Source organism: Capra hircus, chromosome 4, assembly GCF_001704415.2.
Source record: "Capra hircus breed San Clemente chromosome 4, ASM170441v1, whole genome shotgun sequence".
Taxonomy (NCBI): Eukaryota; Metazoa; Chordata; class Mammalia; order Artiodactyla; family Bovidae; genus Capra; species Capra hircus.
In genome coordinates this window covers 16860859-16880132 of record NC_030811.1, presented here as the reverse complement: position 1 = coordinate 16880132, position 19274 = coordinate 16860859, and the positions used below count along the sequence as shown (strand labels likewise).

The following is a 19274-nucleotide window of genomic DNA, read 5'->3' as shown; positions in this document are numbered from 1 at the left end:
AAGTCTTTTATTTTTTGCTTTCCAAAAGTAAAATAGGAAAAAGATTCCATCAATAGGAAAGAGGAATTAATTGGCGAGTTACCGTATCTACTGAAGTGCAAACTGCTCTCATTGTTTATTATGTCTAATTCCAAACATTAATCTGTTTATCTAAGAACAGGCTTCCCAGGTGGCTCAGTGGTAAAGAATGCACCTGCATTGCAGGAGATGCAGGTTCAATCCTTGGGTCAGGAAGATCCCCTGGAGAAGGAGATGGCCACCCACTCCAGTTTTCTTACCTGGGAAATCCCACGGACAGAGGAGCCTGGTGGGCTACAGTCCATGAGGTTGCACTGAACACAGCTTAGCGACTAAACAACAAATCTAAGAGCATCTGACCATTTAGATGCCCTTAACATACTAACTGCTACTCCTGCTTTATATCCTCTCCCTGGTTTTAGCATAATTTGTTAAAACAAACCAATGGTAACAGTAACACTAAGTGCAAACTATGTGCCAGGCTGAGCAACAACAAATTAAACAACAACAACAAAAAAATAACTGAGCGACTGAACAACAGCAAATGTGCCAGGCAAGATACAGTTGAGTGCTTTACAAATGTTACCTCATAAATCATTTCAACACTAGACAGAGGTTCTCCCAGGACTCCCATTGTACGTCGAGGGAACAGAAGCACAGGTTCACGCTTTATTAGCAGCACGGCTAAGACTTGAATCCAAGCCTCTGACTCTGGAGTCCACACCCTGAACCACTAGGCTAATAAGCTGCCTCTCAAAGTATACTCTAGATGTAATCAATTAACAGTATCTATTACTGATGAATTTTCTTGTTGTTGTTCAGTTGCTCAGCCGTGTCCGACTCCTTTCAACCCCATGGACTCCATCATGCCAGGCTCCTCTGTCTTCATTGTCCATCAAAATCACCCACAAGTTTAGAGGTTCATAGCCTACTACAGATCTATTATACCAAAATCTCTAGGGGAAAAAAGTTATTTCTAAAAGTCTCTAAAGGCAATTTTGATAAACACACAAGCTTGAGAACAACTTGTCTAAAGCTTTCAGAAGAAGAGGAATTACAGTTTTTGCAAGATACTCTGTTTTTATCCTGTTATATACGATATACTTTTGTAATCCGTTTTTGCCTTTACTTGTCAATTACATGATGATGTCTTTGATGCTGATTTTATTTTCCTATATGCTTCCACAGCGCCCCTGCTCTAATGTGTATACAGCAGTGATTAAAAAAAAAAAAAATGAAAAGAAGCATAAAATTATTGGGAGGGTAATCTATTACCCTCAGAGGGTAAAGAATCTGCAGGCAATGCAGGAGACCAGGTTCGATCCCTGGATGGGGAAGATCCCCCAGAGAAGGGCATGGCAACCTACTCCAGTATGGTTGCCTGGACAATCCCATGGACAGAGGAGCCTGGCAGGCTATAGTCCATGGGGTCGCAGAGTCGGACTCGACTGACAGACTGACACTTTCCCAGTATCTTTTAGGTGGCTCAGTGGTAAAGAATCCGCCAGTCAATGCAGGTGATGCAGGTTTAATCCCTGGGTCGGGAAGATCCCCTGGAGTAGGAAATGGCAACCCAGTCCAGTATTCCTGCCTGGAATATTCCATGGACAGAGGAGCTTGGCGGGCTACAATCCCTGGGGTCACAGACAGGCACAACTGAGCAGCTGAGCACAAGCACACAGAAAGTATCTTTTAAGAGCAGGATTTTCACTTCAAGTGGACATTTAAGAAATCAGCATGGAAATGTATTTTCATCAGATAAAATATTTATCACTTATTAAAGCATTGTGTGCAAAGTTCCAGGAAGGAAATAAAGATGAGAAAGTCCCTGTTTTTTAAGAGCTCATAAATGTAGACAATAAGAAATGGACACATTACTTTATGGACATTACTTTTAAGTCCACTGGCTCAAGAGATATGCTATGGACGTATAAGGAAAGGACCTATGAATTCCAAATGGAGAGATCTGAGATGACCTCTTAGAGGTGGTAGGATTTGAATGCAAACTAGACCACAGTTCAGGGAAAATGGAAAGCTCCTGCCTGAACCCGGACCTCTCTTTTCCTTTGTTCTTACATAAGACCAGCAGAGGGATAACAGCATAGGCTTTGCAGAGACCGAGCTTCATCTTAGCTCCACCAGTTGTCTTGAGCAAGCACTTACACTCTGAACCTCAACTCCGTATTTAAAATGGGGACAACAACAGCACCACAAACTCATTTAGTTGCTCTGAAGAGTAAATGAGTTAGTAAATGCATTTATGGATATAAAGACTAAACACAGTGGTTAGCACACGATGTGAGCACAAAGTTATATACTATTATTCTATATCTACATGTTAATTTCTTAGTCAATATCCAAGATAGTCTCAAATTTACTTTCTTTTCAAGATTAAAGAAGTACCTAGGTACTTCATTCTCAAAAATATAAACAAAAACCAGCATATCTGTATATACTAATAAACACAGGTTGTACTTCTCAGTTAAAGCATGATTCCCATTCCTTCTAGCACTCCCACTTACTGACAGAACAGCATAAGGCTCTGTTTTCCTGACCTTGCCATACAAAAATTAACAGTTTCCCTGATGGCTCAGATGGTAAAGAATTTGCCTGCGGCGCAGGAGACCCAGGTTCAATCCCTGCGTTGGGAAGATCCCCTGGAGAAGGGAATGACTACCCACTCCAGTATTCTTGGCTGGAGGATTCCATGGACAGAGGAGCCTGGAGGGGCGACAGTCCATGGGCTTGTAAAGAGTCGTGGACATGACTGAGAGACTAACAGTTTCACACTTTTCACTTTTCTGACCTTGCCATATAAAAATTAAGTTATTTCTCCAAAGACAACTACTTACTTCTTTTTTCATCCATAATTTTAAAGCAGTATGCAGCGCTTTCACTCCCTGTACTAGGTAAGTCTGAGGCTGAAAACCATCTTCTCTCAGTTCTGTGGGAACGAAGTTAAGGGGGAAAGGAGTTAGGTTCTGTGGCAAAGTGATTACCTTTAGGTTTTGAGTAACCACCAAATATCAAACAAGTTAACAGAGAGGGAAAAAAAGTGAAATAAGAAACAATCAATTGACAAGATGAGAAAGAAAAAGAAACAGAACCACACTCAATACTACTGCCGCCATCTTCTACAGCAGCACCTCTCTCAAGACACCCACCTCCACACAGCGCTACACAGTGTGAGATGGGGTTCTTACTACACCTTCCTTCCGAAGAAAGTGAGCCCCCCTCACCCCTTTTAAGGAAAGAAACCATGAATGAGTCCTATGATTTAATTCTGCGCATGCTATCCTGGGAAAGAGTCGTTGATTTGCTTCTTTTCACTGTACCCTTTCTTCTTGTGCAACTTTTAACTGAGAAAACCCCCAATGTTTAGAACAGACTTTGCTGTTTAATCTGTTTATATCTCTTCTTCTGGAAGTTAATGGTAATAGTAGCACTATTTGCAAACTGACTAGAAATGTAAGACAACACAGAAACTAGATCGACTGTATTCTCATGGGCACAACTGTAAAGCAAAACTAGATAAAAGTGAGAAGTGACCCTGAGTCTCCAACTTGACTGCTCAAAAATCATTAAACCAATAATAAAACACTAAAATCTGAAAAGCCACATAAAAAGGTGGCTTTCACGTTTAAAGGGATATTCCCCCACCCACCCACCACCCAAAACCATGTTTCTTCAGGCACAGACCACAGCCTGACACTAGTTGGTGTGCCCTAACAGGTGCCTTATGCTGGCCACATAATGGTCACAGCAGTAACAGCACAGGCACCACCTGACTCTCTCAGGACAAGAGAAGTGCTCCCTCAAAGGCTTTTAAAGCAAATGCCTGGGGACAAACATTAAGTACCAGTCCCTTGGCTTCAACTGCGTTTTTTGCTAGGGAGGCGCTTTTACATGCCTGAAAATCTGTGCAGGTGACTAGAGTCCCGGGAGAAAGCAACACTTTTCAGGATTCCCTGTGTGGTTCCAATGCAGCAGTTCGTGTGTTTTTATGACTATGGACTAGAGCTCTCCTAATTTGTTAAAAAGGTTCTGAACAGGGGGAAATCATGCATTTAAAAAACAAAACAGGGACAACAGCCACCATATTTTTAAAAGGACCTCTCTATCAGTGACTTTAAGTGAATTTACAAATATCATGCATTACATGAAACAACAAAATGTTCAGATTATTACCTTTTAGGGTTTCCAGCAAGTTTTTGGCTACAAACCAACATATGGCTTCAAAGAAAGGGAATTTGAAAAGATCTGGTGTTTTAAGTCTTTTTTCCATCTCGTAACACCTAAATAAAGAAAAGTTGAAGAAATTCAACATTAGCATTTCCAAAGTTAAATGGAGGCAACCAACTTAACTGAAATAAGGCAGCCCATGACACAGAAGACCAATGGGGTCCTACACACTGCTCAACACCACACAGGTGAGTAAGACTGAGTCGTGATCTGACTCAGGTCTGCCCTTATCAGATCTGACAGTATACTGAAGAATTTACACGAGGCTTCTAAAAGATCACCCCTAGGGATCTGTAGCCTAGTTTTAACAGAAGGAATTTTACAAGGGTTCCACTGTAATAAATATAACATGTTTAGAAACTAGCTCCCTGTGTTAGACAGCACTCCAACATCCACTCGCGGAGTTTTCTTTAGGTCCCACTAAGCATTCTAGCTCAGGACCAAACTTGGGTGGGGTCAAGGTGAGAAGGGAGAAACCATACGGTAGAGTTTTCTGCAAGAGTCCTTGCAGCAGTCCATACAGCCAGGAGCCGTCCTTCCCCAGGGACAGCTCAGGTGTAAGCAAGATTCACTTGGCAAGTGCGGGAGTTTGGCTTAAAGCTTCGTGCCCCATAAGAGCCAGAATCTCTTGTAATAACTCCATTGATGCATGGCTTCCAGGGTTCCCCACGGGCATGCCAAGTTACAAGTCAGGAAAGTCAAAAGACATGGCTCCCTACCAGGTATTTCCAGTTCTCCCAGTCCTGTGCAGTTTATCAATGAGGAATCATTTTACCATAAGTAATGTTGCCTAATAACATTCTTCTCTTATTAAGCTACCAGGCGAAGTTTTTGCCCAAAAGTCAGCTTGTCATGCAGAAGGGGAAATAGTTGGTAATCCTTCACCACAGCAAAATTAAAACAGGTGTTTCCTAACTTCGAATTGTCCTGTCCCAGCCCCGTATGTTACACCTAAGTCTGACCTGATTTACTTCAATTCTCTCACTGTAAAGAGAACCAAAGGAGAGCCTATCCATCTCTATAAGATTCTGAAATGTGGGAAAGTATTTAGTCTCAACTTGAATAAATGATTCTTTTTGTTTTAGATTCATCAAGGTGTCCTCTTATCAAAATTTTAAGACAATTTTTTTTTAAAGTTTCTAATAAGTTATCAGGGCCTATCTCCATGAGATCACAATCAAATATGTTGCTGAAAAAGATCCTTCAAGTGCTGATAACACAAACCTGAGCTGCATGCCAATGTTAAGGTTGTGCAGAAAGTTCCCCCCAAAAGCCATACAGTCCTGAGAAGTGAGCACAGCATGAATCCACCCTGAAACGGTTAAAAGGACATGTCAGTGACTTTTCAACATTTAAACAACACAAATGTGATATCTACCTGTTTTAAGAAACACACAAAAAAATCAGTTTAGCTCATACTTCAGTGCCAGAGAAGCTAATGTCTATTATGATCTAAAGATACAATGATTCAAGAATTTATTAAATGCCTATTCTATGCCACCTCTGTGCTGTGTTTCAGATTAATGCATTGACCCGACTAGACAAAATTATGGTGCAGGACAGAAGGAGCTTTTGGTAATTGTTACTGTTTTCATTTTTTAGTTTAAAAACACATCTAACTTTATGTTAAAGATTTTACTCTGAGACAAGTCAAATCTGGTTAGAGTGAGGCAAGCATGTTTTCATTAAATGAATAATTGGAACTGGCTGAGCCCCTGGCCTTCCTAGTGTCATCCTGAAATGAGTGCCGGTAGGGACCAAGCAGAGGAGGATCGGTGGGACTCCATCCAGGACCTGCCTCTAAGAAAGAAAAGGTAGATCCCCCGTATTTTATGAGGCAGGGTTATGGCCCTACAAACATAAATGTTGGCAATCAGAATGTTATCTTCCCATAAAGCCAACATGTTTCCAAAGTGAGGCTCATTTCTAAGAGATGATGTCTAACTTTTGAAAGAAAGGTCTTGTAGACCAAACATAAAGACACTATACAGATGTAAATAAATATATTCACATACATTTGCATGGAAAAATTGACTGTTAAAATAGACGGATTCCATTTTCTTTATACTTTTCATAATTTGATTCGTCATTGTTCTGTGATATAGTATCTAAAAAGGCCAAGAAGACTGGATTTCAAGTGGTGGCCATTTGTGTGCTCAAAGGCACAAAGTCTTGAGCTTGACCCTGAAATCACAAACTTGAAGTCTGTGTCGGCTTCAAATTCTGTAGATCAGTGGTTCTCAGTGGAGGAAGCGCTGCCAGCAGAGCGTGGTCTGGAGAGTTCGGGGCAGGGTGGGTGGGGCTGTCACAAAGATCAGAAAGCACCACTGTCATCTTGCAAGCGGGAGGCAGGGTGCAACAGGCAGGACAGTGCCACACAGCAAGAAACTGTCCTGCCTGAGCCAGGACTTTCAAATATCTGCTGGGCATTCAGACAGGTACAGAATCTGTCACTGACTGAGCCCAGAAACGATGGCTCCATTAATATGAAACAGAGCATCTTTTGCAAGGTTTTAGCACGATTTTCAGGAACACAACCAGGTAGCCTGTACACTGAAGAAAATTTATCAGTTGCCAAATACCTTGGGGAAAAAAAACCCCCACACTATCTAGAGCAGTGGTTCTTCAAATGTGGTCCCCAGACCAGCAGCATCAGCCTCAGCTGCAAACTTATTAGAAATGCAAATTTTCAGGCCCACCCCAGAGCTGCTGAATCAGAACCACTGGCTTAAGGCCCAGCGCTCTGTGTTTTGGGCTTCCCAGGTGGCGCTAGTGGTAAAGAACCCACCTCCCAATGCAGGAGATGCAAGAGATGCGAGTTTGATCCCAGGGGTGGGAAGATCCCCTGGAGGAGGGCCTGGCAACCCACTCCAGTATTCTTGCCTGGAGAATCCCATGGTCAAAGGAGCCCAGTGGGCTACAGTCCACACGGTCGCCAAGAGTTGGACAGGACTGAGCAGGCACACATGCTCTGTGTTTTAATAAGCCCTCCAGGTGACTCTGAGGGTCTGCGGAGTTTGAGAACCATTAATCCACACCAATGCTATAGACCTGTACTGCTTAGCTGGCCTGTGCATCACCCTACTTCCAATGTTGCTGTGCCTGAGCAGGGACATTGCAAAATAATATTTTATTATAAATTACTTCTAATTTCTTTATAATCTAATTAGATTACTACATCAATTGGGGGGAGGGAATTATTGGTACTGGAGGTTATACTGATGATAAATTTGAGTTTAAGATTTTAAAACAGATATAACAAACTATTTACTACAGAAAGGAGCTTTGGGGGTCCTTAAGGGAGGGCTTGGCCCATTCACAGTGAAAATATTGATAGGTATCTAGATTTTATCAATTCTGGTAGTTCTAGGCATTTACTCATTCATTTATTCAACACATACTTATTATATACTGCATAGCCAAAGTAAGAAAGCAGGGCCTGTAACAGATCCTTGCAAGCTCTGCAGCCATTAAGGTCACCCAAATCAGAAGAACACAACTCTCAGAACCACTGGCCTGCAGAATCCATGCCCTGCATTCAGTCACCTCTCAAGATGATACACCTAATGCCTATTCTTGAGGCTATAACTAAGGCTGATACTCAATCCCTTCCTAGGCTCCCTCAGAACATACTCATTTGCCTCCTAATTATCCCAGGATAGCAGCCCAGACTCCTACAGCAGACTCGGCCTTCAACATCAGCGCAGAGCTGACCAGTTAAAAACTGAAGGGAATTTCATCAAAATTTTAAAATTTTGTGCAAAGGACATTATCAAGAAAGTGAAAAGACAACCCACAGAATGAGATAAAACATTGCAAATCATATATCTGAAAAGGGTCTATTCAGAATATATAAAGAATTCTTACCACTCAGCAATAAAAAGACAGCCCAACTTAAAAATGGGCAAAGGATTTAACAGACATTTCTCCAAAGAAGACATACAAACAGCCAGTATGAAAAATGCTTAGCATCGTTACTCACTAAGGAAACACAAATTAAAACCACAATGAGATACTATTACTTCACACCTACTAGAATGTCAAAAATAAAGATAAGCACAGTGGTGGTGAAGATGTGGAGAAATTGAAATACCTGTACATTGTTGGCAGGAACATAAAATGGTACTGCCGTTAGGAAAACAGTTTGGCAGTTCCTCAAAAAGTTAAACATCATTAAACCGTGTGACCCAGCAATTCCACTACTAGGTATAAACCCAAGGGAAATGAAAACAAACCTCCACACAAAAACTATCACAGAAATGTTCAAAGCAGCACTATTCATAACAGCCAAAAAGTGGAGCCAACCAAAATGTCCATCAACTGATGAGGGGATAAACGAAATGTGAAACATCCATGCAGCGGAATATTACTTGGCCATAAAAAGCAATGAAACACTGATAAGAGATACAACATGGATAAGTCTAGTAAACATGATGCCAACTAAAAGAAGCTGGATACAAAAGGTCACCTATTATATATGAAATGTCCAAAACAGGCAAATCCAGAGCCAAAAGAAAATTAGAGGTTACTAGGGGCTGAGAGGAGGGGGAATGGGGAGTGTCTGCTAGCTGGCACAGGGTTTCTTTTTGAGGTGATGAAATGTTCTGGAATTAGGGAGAGGGTTGCACAGTTCTGTTAATCTACTAAAAACCACTGAATTGCACACTTTTAAAGGGTGTGTATTAAGGTATGTGAATTTTTCAAAATAAAAATGAAGGCAAATGACACAAAACACAATGCCAAAACAAGTTGAACCACAAGAGAAACCCTCCAAGGGACAAGGACGTGAAAAGCTCAACATAAGAATCATCTCTCAGGTTATGCAAAGCCACTTTCCAAACTCAGAGGTTAAACTCAGTTAAACTCAGAGGTTAAACTCGGTTAAACTCAGAGGTTCCAATCAAAAGCGGGACTCTGTGATGAGCAATCGCTATGGGGAGTAGGGATGGGATTAAAACCTTACCTGTAGGAACAAATAAGGTATGTCCCTGCTTTACCACACATTTGTAGCATTTATCCACCTTATCTCCAAAGAACACTTCACTCTGGGTCACAGATGAACTCCAAGATTCATAGAGGGCCAAATTGTCATCTGTTGGCTTTATCAAATAAAAAACCTTCTCGCCCTAGGAGGAAGTAATCACACTATTTTTGAAAAAGGAAATGCCATTCTCAGGGTGGCCTATATTGATGCAATTTCCCAATACAATGTTCTAAATTAAATTAGATAATTATCAGATTTCTTAGGCTCAGAAAGACATATTTCACATGCCTGACCAATAGCTACTGCCTTTAATAAGCATCTCCACAGGTACTAACGCTCCCCCTCCCAATAAGACAAGGAGTCAGTAAAGTCGTGATGGAGAAACAGTTACAGGAAAGGAGGGTAAAGAATCACAAGCATCCTACTGATCTCATGTTCAAGGTGTAGAAGTAAATACATGTTAACGGGCCCCAGGTTACAGAGAGTCATCTCTGCAAACTCGCCCTTTCTCCTAAGACCTATAACACTACAGCTGTTTTTAAAGACTTATGAACAGACTTTCCTTAGTGAACTGACCCTCTGCTTTTTCATGAAGCAAAGGAACAGGAGCTCGAGGCACAGCATCAAACAGAGTCCAGAGCGGTGCTGATGCACAGGCACGTGGTTTAGACGAAGATCTGGTTCTAGAGCAACACTGTCCAAAAGAACTTTCTGTGACGATGGAAATGTTTCCTATCTGTGCTATGCGATACAGTGGACGTAAAGCCCTAAGTGGCTACTGAGCACTTGAGATGTGGTTAGTACAAATGACGAGCTGAATTTGACATTATGTTTCATGATTTAAATTTAGCCCCATGTGCTGAACGGCTACTGCACAGTTCTAGTTAAAACAAGGTGAATATATGCTCTCAAGGAGAATTCATAATTTTATGGGCATTCCTGACTTATCCAACTAGCTGTCTTTAGCCTGACCTTAAGATCAGAAGCAATTATTACTATAATTTTGCTCCTTCTCAGGTATCTGATTTACGGGTTGACTAGAGGGAAGAAGACTATATGTTTTTGCGGTTAAGTGAACAAAGAAATACGCCAAGCTTACCCAGAGGACATGGTACCAAACTGAAGTCCCACCAAAATCAATGTGGAAATCTGTGTAGCTGTCTTGAACTCCCATTAAGCAGTATTTCTGAACAAATGGCTTGGGAAAGACTGAATCATCTGGCCAATAATTTTCCACCCAGGAAAGTTTTCTGGCTATATCAGGAACCTCCACCAATTCAGACATCCTTTAAAAGAAAAAACAACAGACACACACAAACACACACACCCACATCATGCAAATTAAAACTTCTTAAAACTGCATCTCCCATCTCAACCCCAACCAAGAAATTAACTGGAACTCAAGGCTAACAAGAATACTTCAAGTTTGAGCATGCCAAAGCAAAATGTACAACAACATAGCTATATCTCTGGACCACTTTAGGAGTCACAATTATGTTTCTTACTAAAGTAAATGCATCATTTAACTACACTGAGCTAACACTCACAGAGCTGAATCAAAACACCCAGATCTACTCACTTTGTATCTGAAAATTCAAGGCTGATCACGTTTAACACTTTTGGTCTGCTGGGATTCGTGAAGTATTTCACGTAATTGTGAAGTGTCATTTTGCTGTCTGCCTGCCTTGCCACATCAATGACATCTATTACTTTGTCACCACCTGCAGAGAACAATCATAGCCTTATTATTGTGCTTAAGAGTTTCACCAATAGATGCCCTAAACAAAAATTTTTTAAAGACCATATTTACTGCACGTGATAATTAAGCCATCTATAAGAACTACACAGCCTAGACAAAGACTCTTCCTATATCCTTACTTTTTAAGTCCAACTGGAACTTCTGAACAAAGGAACAATTTTTGAAAGAATAAAGCAGAGAAAGAATAAAGACAGAGCTGCATAATTTTGAAAGAATAAAGACAGAGCTGCATAATTAACACTGAGTGTAAAAATTTATGTGTTTACAAAGCTTTCCACACAACAATGATTTCCTGTGCATCCTATGACAGAAGTGCATATTACACTGGTAAGTAAAAACTGAGTCACCTGTTCTGGCTGTTAATTCCTGGTAATCAAAATTATAATTAATAATTCTGCACAAAATGTGGACACAGACTTTTCCCTTTTACTTCTTTAACACTTAAGATTCTGAGTCCATCATTTTGAGAAACCAATCAGTCATTGGAGAATTAGTGAACAAATTAACCAGGACAAACAATTTCTGCTTGCCTGGTAGTGTCTGCTCTCCTAATATTCTGCTTCAAGAAAAAAATGAAGCAAAAAGCAGTGCATATTATTGTCTGTGAGATGAGTTTTGAATTGGGATTAATTTACAATTTTCCGATAAAACCATGAGGTACTGCAGGCACAACACTGAATCACCCTAAAAACCAGTTAGCTTTACAGTGTCTGACAGGATAAGGTGAAATTCAAAATACAGCAATGCTTAATCTGAAACAGGAAACACGTACCCGTTTCTTACCTGAATGTAACTTTAAACAAGCTAAGAAAGTCAAACAAACTTTTTATATTTAGGAGGCAAAACAATTCTGTTAATTGAAACATTTTACAGTATTAAAAAAGTTAGCTATCAAGTAGTGTGAACATTTTACCTACACTTTTATTACACTAGCCATTTATTTTACAATGTTATCTATACAAACAGGTTTATGTGAAACTTCAGCCTTATCTTCTAATTTATCAAATAGTTCAAAACTAAGCTGAATGTGAAGTGAGGCAATTTAACCGGATTTCCTCAGTGAAACAATTGGCAATGTCAACCAATGGATGATAAAGGGACAAATTCTCAGATTATTTCAGGCTCAGAAGATAACATAAAGAATAGACAGTTTGAGTCAAGACAGACTTGAGATCTAATCCTCAAATAATCTTTATCTACTTTGCTGACAAGGAATGAGATCTACATAGAGTCAGCTTTCCTCTCAATACCCTTATGAGAATGAAAGAAGTGCCTGAAAATGTCAATAATAACGCAACAGATAAAGGGTCTTCTACCTTGTTTCTTAGACCTTTCTGGGACTCAATATCAAACATTAAGTCCAGACATCATTAAAAGGCAGTATCATCAAGTCATTGAAGTAAAACTAGGTTTGAAAATAAGCTTCTCTTTTTCTAGGCAGCAGGAGGTTACTAAAGCAGGATCCAGAAATCTTGCACCTGAATGCTGCTACCAAGGTCTAGAACTCACCCAGTTTCCCAAAGACTTCTTTTTCATATCTGTAGCTACCCCTCTGTAATAATTTTTACTAGCAAGTATCAGGAAGCTTGATGGCAAAAAACAAATAAAGCAACAGGATGAGGCTGTACAGAATGCTTCCTTCTGTCTTTCTGAAAGTAGATCTACTGAGAAAAAAGTTTTCAACGTACATGACATGGCATTTCACTTTTCCTGACCCAGAAACTGAACTAAACTAACATCTCTTCATTCAATTTTTAGTATTTTAGGATAATATCAACTTTATTTTTTACCATGTTTTCCCAAGCAATTAAAGGAATCCAGTTCGTACCTACATAACGTTCCACATCCATGACAGAAAAAGTTGGTGGCGGGAGCCTGAGTCCCAGATCATCTAATTTGGGGACCATTATAGGGACTTCAAATCCGTGTTTCTCCAGGTACCTTTGTGTCAGCTGGCTGCCATGCATCTTTACAATGATTTCATCGGCACTAAAGAAAATATAAGAGTAAAATGTCATCTTTGCTGATCAGTTCAGCTAAAAAAAAAAAAAAAAATCTGGTAATGGATTAATTCATATGCTCTATTATTACCTGAATCAGTGGTTCTCAACCTATCTCATACCTAATTTTCCTTTTTATAACTCATGTTTTATAAAGCTCCTTTTAGTATCCTACATACAACTGGAAAAATATATGTGAATTATATAAAATGCCTTAACTATAACAAGAGAAAAAACAAATTATAGCAAAATACGGATTTCAATATGTAAATATTCAGGTAAACAACACTAGATAACAATAACAGTTCAGTTCAGTCACTCAGTCATGTCCTACTCTTTGCCACCCCATGGACTGCAGCATGCCAGGCTTCCCTAACAGAATAACAGAATAACGGGATGCCTACAAATAGTCGTAATGAATGGTTGGATTTAAAAGAAGTAACAGATTAGAAGTAACTCAACACATGCTGCACAGAAAACCAGCCAAGAGCAAAAGGGAGGGGGTACAATACAATAGGAGCCGGTTAGGATAAGTAAAAACAGATCATATTTTATCTTGCTATAAAATTCTACACAAATATTTATTAGACATCATAAAGTCTCCCAGGACATAGAACAATTCATGTTTTCCTGCACACTGGAGGATGACTAGCATCCATAGTCCCTACTCACTGAGACAACGTCCAAATGCCTCAGTTGAGAATTCCTGATTTAAAAGGTCATTATCCTCAGTATTTAATGGTTTAATACGTTAGTCACCTTAAGCCACTAAAAACGGGTTGCTGAACTTCTGGCTGCATTCTTTAGTGACTAACCTGTTCTAGGCATTGCACTCAAGGGTGGTCTGTCTGTCCCTTTTCACTGTCCCCTCAGTTTAGCCCAGTTCAGTCACTCAGTTGTGTCCAACTCTTTGCTACTCCATGAACTGCAGGCTTCCCTGTCCATCAACAACTCCCGGAGCTTGCTCAAACTCATGTCTACTGAGTCAGTGGTGCCATCCAACCAGCTCATCCTCTGTCGTCCCCTTCTCTTCCTGCCTTCAGTCTTTCCCAGCATCAGGGTCTTTTCCAATGAGTCAGTTCTTTGCATCAGAAGGCCAAAGTATTGGAGCTTCAGCTTCAACATCAGTCCTTCCAATGAATATTCAGGATTGATTTCCTTTAGGATTGACTGATTTGATCTCCATGCTCTCCAAGGGACTCTCAAGGGTCTTCTCCAACACCACAGTTCAAAAGCATCAATTCTTTGGCATTCAGCCTTCTTTATGGTCCAGCTCTCACATTCATTCATGACTACTGGAAAAACCATAGCCTTGACTAGATGGACCTTTGTCAGCAAAGTAATGTCTCTGCTTTTTAATATGCTGTCTCGGTTGGTCATAGTTTTCTTCCAAGGAGCAAGTGTCTTTTAATCTCATGGCTGCAGTCACCACTTGCTGTGATTTTGGAGCCCAAGATAATAAAGTCTCTCACTGTTTCCACTGTTTTCCCATCTATGCCATGAAGTGATGGGACTGGATGCCATGATCTTTGTTTTTTTAATGTTGAGTTTTAAGCCAGTTTTTTCACTCTCCTTTTTCACTTTCATCAAGAGGCCCTTTAGTTCCTCTTAGTTTTCTGCCATAAGGGTGCTGTCATCTGCATATGTGAAGTTATTGATATTTCTCCCTGCAATCTTGATTCCAGTTTGTGCTTCATCCAGCCCGGCATTTCGCATGATGTACTCTGCACTGAAGTTAAATAAGCAGGGTGACAACAGTCTGCCTTGGCGCACTCCTTTCCCAATTTGGGACCAGTCCATTTTTCCATGTCTGGTTCTAACTGTTGCTTCTTGACCTGCATAAAGATTTCTCAGGAGGCAGGTCACGTGGTCTGGTATTCCCATCTCTTCAAGAATTTTCCAGTTTGTTGACTGTTCCCTAACCATAAATCAGAGATCTCTAAAAATGGATAGTCTCAATTTTATATTTCAAATGTTCACAGAATTGCAGCTGCTATACATTGAAAGTTAAGGGCAACATTTCCATCATAGGTTAAACACAACAGTTTCCTTTTTTACAATCAGATCTTAGCTATCTTGATGTTATCTGTAGCCTAGCTGTCAAGGAGATAACAGGAGAAACTAGGTCTCTGAATTACTGAGCTCAGATCATTCCACCTTCTCAGTAACAGTAGGTCAGTTTAAGGCCTTAAAAAAATCCACACAGACTTTTCTTGGACAGTCATGTAAATAGAAGGCTTAGAGCTTCTTTACCTGACTCACTGAGTTCTGTACTGCCTTTTATTTTCCCTATAAATATTCCCAAGTGTTCCTTCTTCCTCAGCCTCTGAGAATTTAACAATTCCTTAAACTCCAATCTACAGGAAAATCTTAAATCTCTTGTACTCCTTCATCTTAAATGTTTGGTGTTTTACTCCACGAAAGTGATCAAAAATATTTAGGTTCAAGTTCTTAAACACACAGGTACATCATTACTTACAAGAGGAAAAAAACTGGACACTATACCATAGTGGGCTAGTTAAGTAAACTATGGTACGTATATATGGAAGAGACACACACACACACACACACACACACACACATGCACACACACACACACACTATTGCACACTACACAGCAGTTAAAGAGTGAGATAAACTTATGTATATATACGGAAGGGTATCTATTAAATATAACAGTAAAAAAAAGAAAGCAAGTTGCACAACATATGTGTAACATAACCCCATGTTATCTTTTAAAATTAGAAGTGTATACACATCACACATCTGTACACATAACTGTTTTTAAAAATTATCATTTACATTAAAAAAGGATCCAAAAAAACTTTAAGTCTTAAAATAAGGGTGGAGAAGATAACCCATTCACTTTATTTTACACATTTCTATGCTAATCCCATTGAATATGTGTGATTTAGTTAACTATTGTCACTCTGCCTGTGGAGGTTTATGGAGTTATACAAAATAAAACCAAGACCTTTAATTAATGATAAGTACAGTGTGGACATTTGTGACCATCTCTGTAATCTGTATTTAACTCGTTGTGTTTAACACTTTGGCAGAGAAGCCACAGGAATCACTGGGCCAGGATTTTTGACACTACTCTTTTGGGTTACAAACCTATTTAAAAAAATGAAAGCTATGCCCCCTCTCCCTGAAAAATTCACATTCATACATCAACAATAAATAGTTTATACAGTTTTAGGGAACTCACAAGTCTCTGAAGCCAGCCGAGAGACACTGGCTGAAAACTTGGGCTCCAAATCAATCAATGAAAATAGACATTTCTCCAATGACTTTGATAGTGATAAAAGAGAATATTTGAGAACAGGGCCTTTAATATCACAAAAAGCACATGGAAATTACTGTTTCATATTTTTTTCTCTCTCTGTTACCTGTGGGAGCCAACAGAAGCCACTTATCATTTATGCTTCTGTTTAAGGAAGGGGAATGGCCAGGAATCCTCAAGATTACAAAGAAAGAGCAGGGTTTTATACTTACAGGATCTGAAATAATTCCATAATAAGCTGCAGGTGATATTGTGATTGCAATTTAAATTGTACTTCCCCTTTTTAACAAGCCTGGATGTGATCCCATGTAAAAAGCCTATTAAGCATTATCACTTTAAATAGATGTCAGGCAGTGAGTAGGAAATGATCTAAATTAGCATGGTTAAATGCTGCATAATGCTTTTGACGCTCTTCTCTTAAGCCATGTAACTCAAATACATTATCTTAAAAAAATAAAAATTTAAAAACAAAAACCTAGTCTTGCTGCCACCAGAGGCTGAGCAATGGCTGTGAGGACTTCTGGCAGAAGTAGGGTGGAGACAGATCAGAAAACATAAGGGAAAACAGAGCGTGAAAAGAAGAGGAGGTGAGGCAAAGGAGAGAGAGAAGCAGCCGGCGGACAACGCAAGGACCAAGCTAGGCAACGTTCTTAAGTGTTTCTGGTCATAACAGGTTTCCGTACCTTGGGAAGACTCGAGAACGCAGTTCCTTCACGAAAGTTCTAGTCCCAGCCTGCACTGGTTTGGAACCGTCATCAATCTCCGTGTAGTCGTGCCTGTGCCAGTTCCTCCTCTTTTTCACTGGATTTTGAGAAGATTGAAAGAAGAACACATCTCTGTAACTGGCGGTACCACATACTTTCTGCCATTATAGTCTACATAATCAGAGACAACTGTGAAGTACAATAATAACTCACATTTTAAAATGTATTTCTAAGGTTGAAGAAGTAAAGTTTACTTTATGCCATGCTGCAACTATAGGCAGTTTAACTGTGGGGTTTTAAAAATCCTTCGATTACTAATGATAGTAGTCTACTATCATTATCATTATTTTGGCTACGCCTCACAGCATGCAGGGTATTAATTCCCCGACCAGGATTCGAACCCACACCCTTTGCAATGGAACCTCGGAATCTTAACCAGTGGACCACCAAGGAAGTCCCTTAAATCTTTCTACTTCAAAAATTATTTTAAAATTAAACCAAGGAATTCAAATTAGCAGATTGAGCCTTTTATAATACCCATATTTATACAGACTCTAAAATCTTGACTGTCACTAGAACATTAGGTCATAACACGATTTTTATAGATCATCCAAATCAGTCTCTCAGGACAGGGCCTTTGATCTCACGTCAGAAATCTATTTTAACAGCACAGTCACTTCTCTTTTATGTCAAGATTTATTCCCAAAATAAGCATGGTTACACTGACACAGGAACAGCATCATAATATAAGGAGCACAAGTGAGATGACAGAATCAGTACCGGAGGGCTCATTCTAACGCTCAGATCCTGTGAGTCGACAGCTCTGGGAGGCTGAGACTCGAGTAGGCACAGCAGACGAAATCAGGACACCTGGCTTTGACTCCTAGTTTAGTCACAACTTACTCTGCACATGTGTGTGCATGCTCAGTTACTTAGCTGTCTGATTCTTTTGCAACCCCATGAACTGGAGCCCACTAGGCTCCTCTGTCCATGGAACATTCTGGGCAAGAACACTGGAGTGGGATGCCATATCCTCCGATAGAACATCTTCCCGACTCAGGGACTGAACCTGCAGCCCCTTCACTGGCAGGCAGACTCTTTACCACTGGTACCAGCTGGGAAGCCCCAACTTACTCTGCAACATGTCTGGGTGCAGTGTCCTCGATGTGGAAATGAAGGGGAAATGTTCTATTTTTCAGACTGTGCTGCAGAACCCTTAATAAAAGGGAAGATGGAGAAGAGACTGAGGTTGGAGCTCTGGATCTCATTCATTCCTCTTTTCATCAGGGTGGAACCACCTGCACATCTTTTGTGTGGCATCAAGGTAAGATTTCAGTTTTACATCTTTTTTTTTTTTTTTAATCACTTTTAAGCCTAAAACTTCCATAATTCTGGGAAATGTATGTGAGTGAGTGAAAGTCATTCAGTTATGTCTGACTCTTTGAGAGCCCATGGTCTCTACAGTCCATGGAATTCTCCAGGTCAGAATACTGGAGCGGGTAGCCGTTCTCTTCTCCAGGGGATCTTCCCAATCCAGGGATTAAACCCAGGTCTCTGTCACTGCACAGAGTCGGACACGACTGAAGCGACTTAGCAGCAGCAGCAGCCCTCATTGCAGGTGGATTCTTTACCATCTGAGCCACCAGGGAAGCCCGGGAACTGTATTGATGTCTAAAATTTACTTAGATGGAATAAAAAAATAAGATGGGCAATGTACAGTGGGATAGTTAGTGGACAGATATGAGATAAACAAGTAACGTGAAATGTTGATAGTGGAATCTAGATGGTGGGTTTAGAGGTAATATTCTTTCAACTTTTCCTGGATATTTGAACATTTTCATAATAAAACCTTGGCAGGGGTGACAACTCTATGAATCTAAGTTATTTCAAACCCTTCACCTTACAAAGATCATAATAATAAAATACTGCTGGATCCTCATAAGGATAAGGACAAGCCACACATAAATAATCAATAGGGGTAGAAATCAGGTTCCTTCATATCTAAGTCTCAAACAAGATTCCCAAGTAACTTATGGCAGTCAGATCCTCAAATGGAAGACAGTAAGTCCCATTTTTTAAAAAAACCTTGTGGAAAAAAACTGACAATCATTAAGCAACCTTCCTAGAAAAGACCATTAAGGCAAGCTTCGTGTGTGTGTGTGTGTGTGTGTGTGTTCTTTTTTCCTCACTTAAAATCACTTCTAGGGAATTCCCTGGCGATCCAGTGGTTAGACTCTGTGCTTTCACTGCTGTGGGCCCTAATTCGGTCCCTGGGTGGGGA

General features: G+C 40.1%; 1 protein-coding gene across 1 annotated transcript in view; it reads right to left on the bottom strand.

The window, feature by feature from the left end:
- KDM7A (lysine demethylase 7A) overlaps positions 1-19274 on the bottom strand; it is a 76047-nt gene that overhangs the window by 17553 nt on the left and 39220 nt on the right. The window contains exons 3-10 of the mRNA XM_018046869.1: positions 16973-17090; positions 12832-12992; positions 10824-10965; positions 10344-10530; positions 9224-9386; positions 5485-5572; positions 4207-4313; positions 2871-2962 (exon numbers count right to left, since the gene is read on the bottom strand). Of these exons, the coding sequence (XP_017902358.1) occupies positions 2871-2962; positions 4207-4313; positions 5485-5572; positions 9224-9386; positions 10344-10530; positions 10824-10965; positions 12832-12992; positions 16973-17090 (1058 nt within the window). The remainder of the gene's footprint in view (positions 1-2870; positions 2963-4206; positions 4314-5484; positions 5573-9223; positions 9387-10343; positions 10531-10823; positions 10966-12831; positions 12993-16972; positions 17091-19274) is intronic.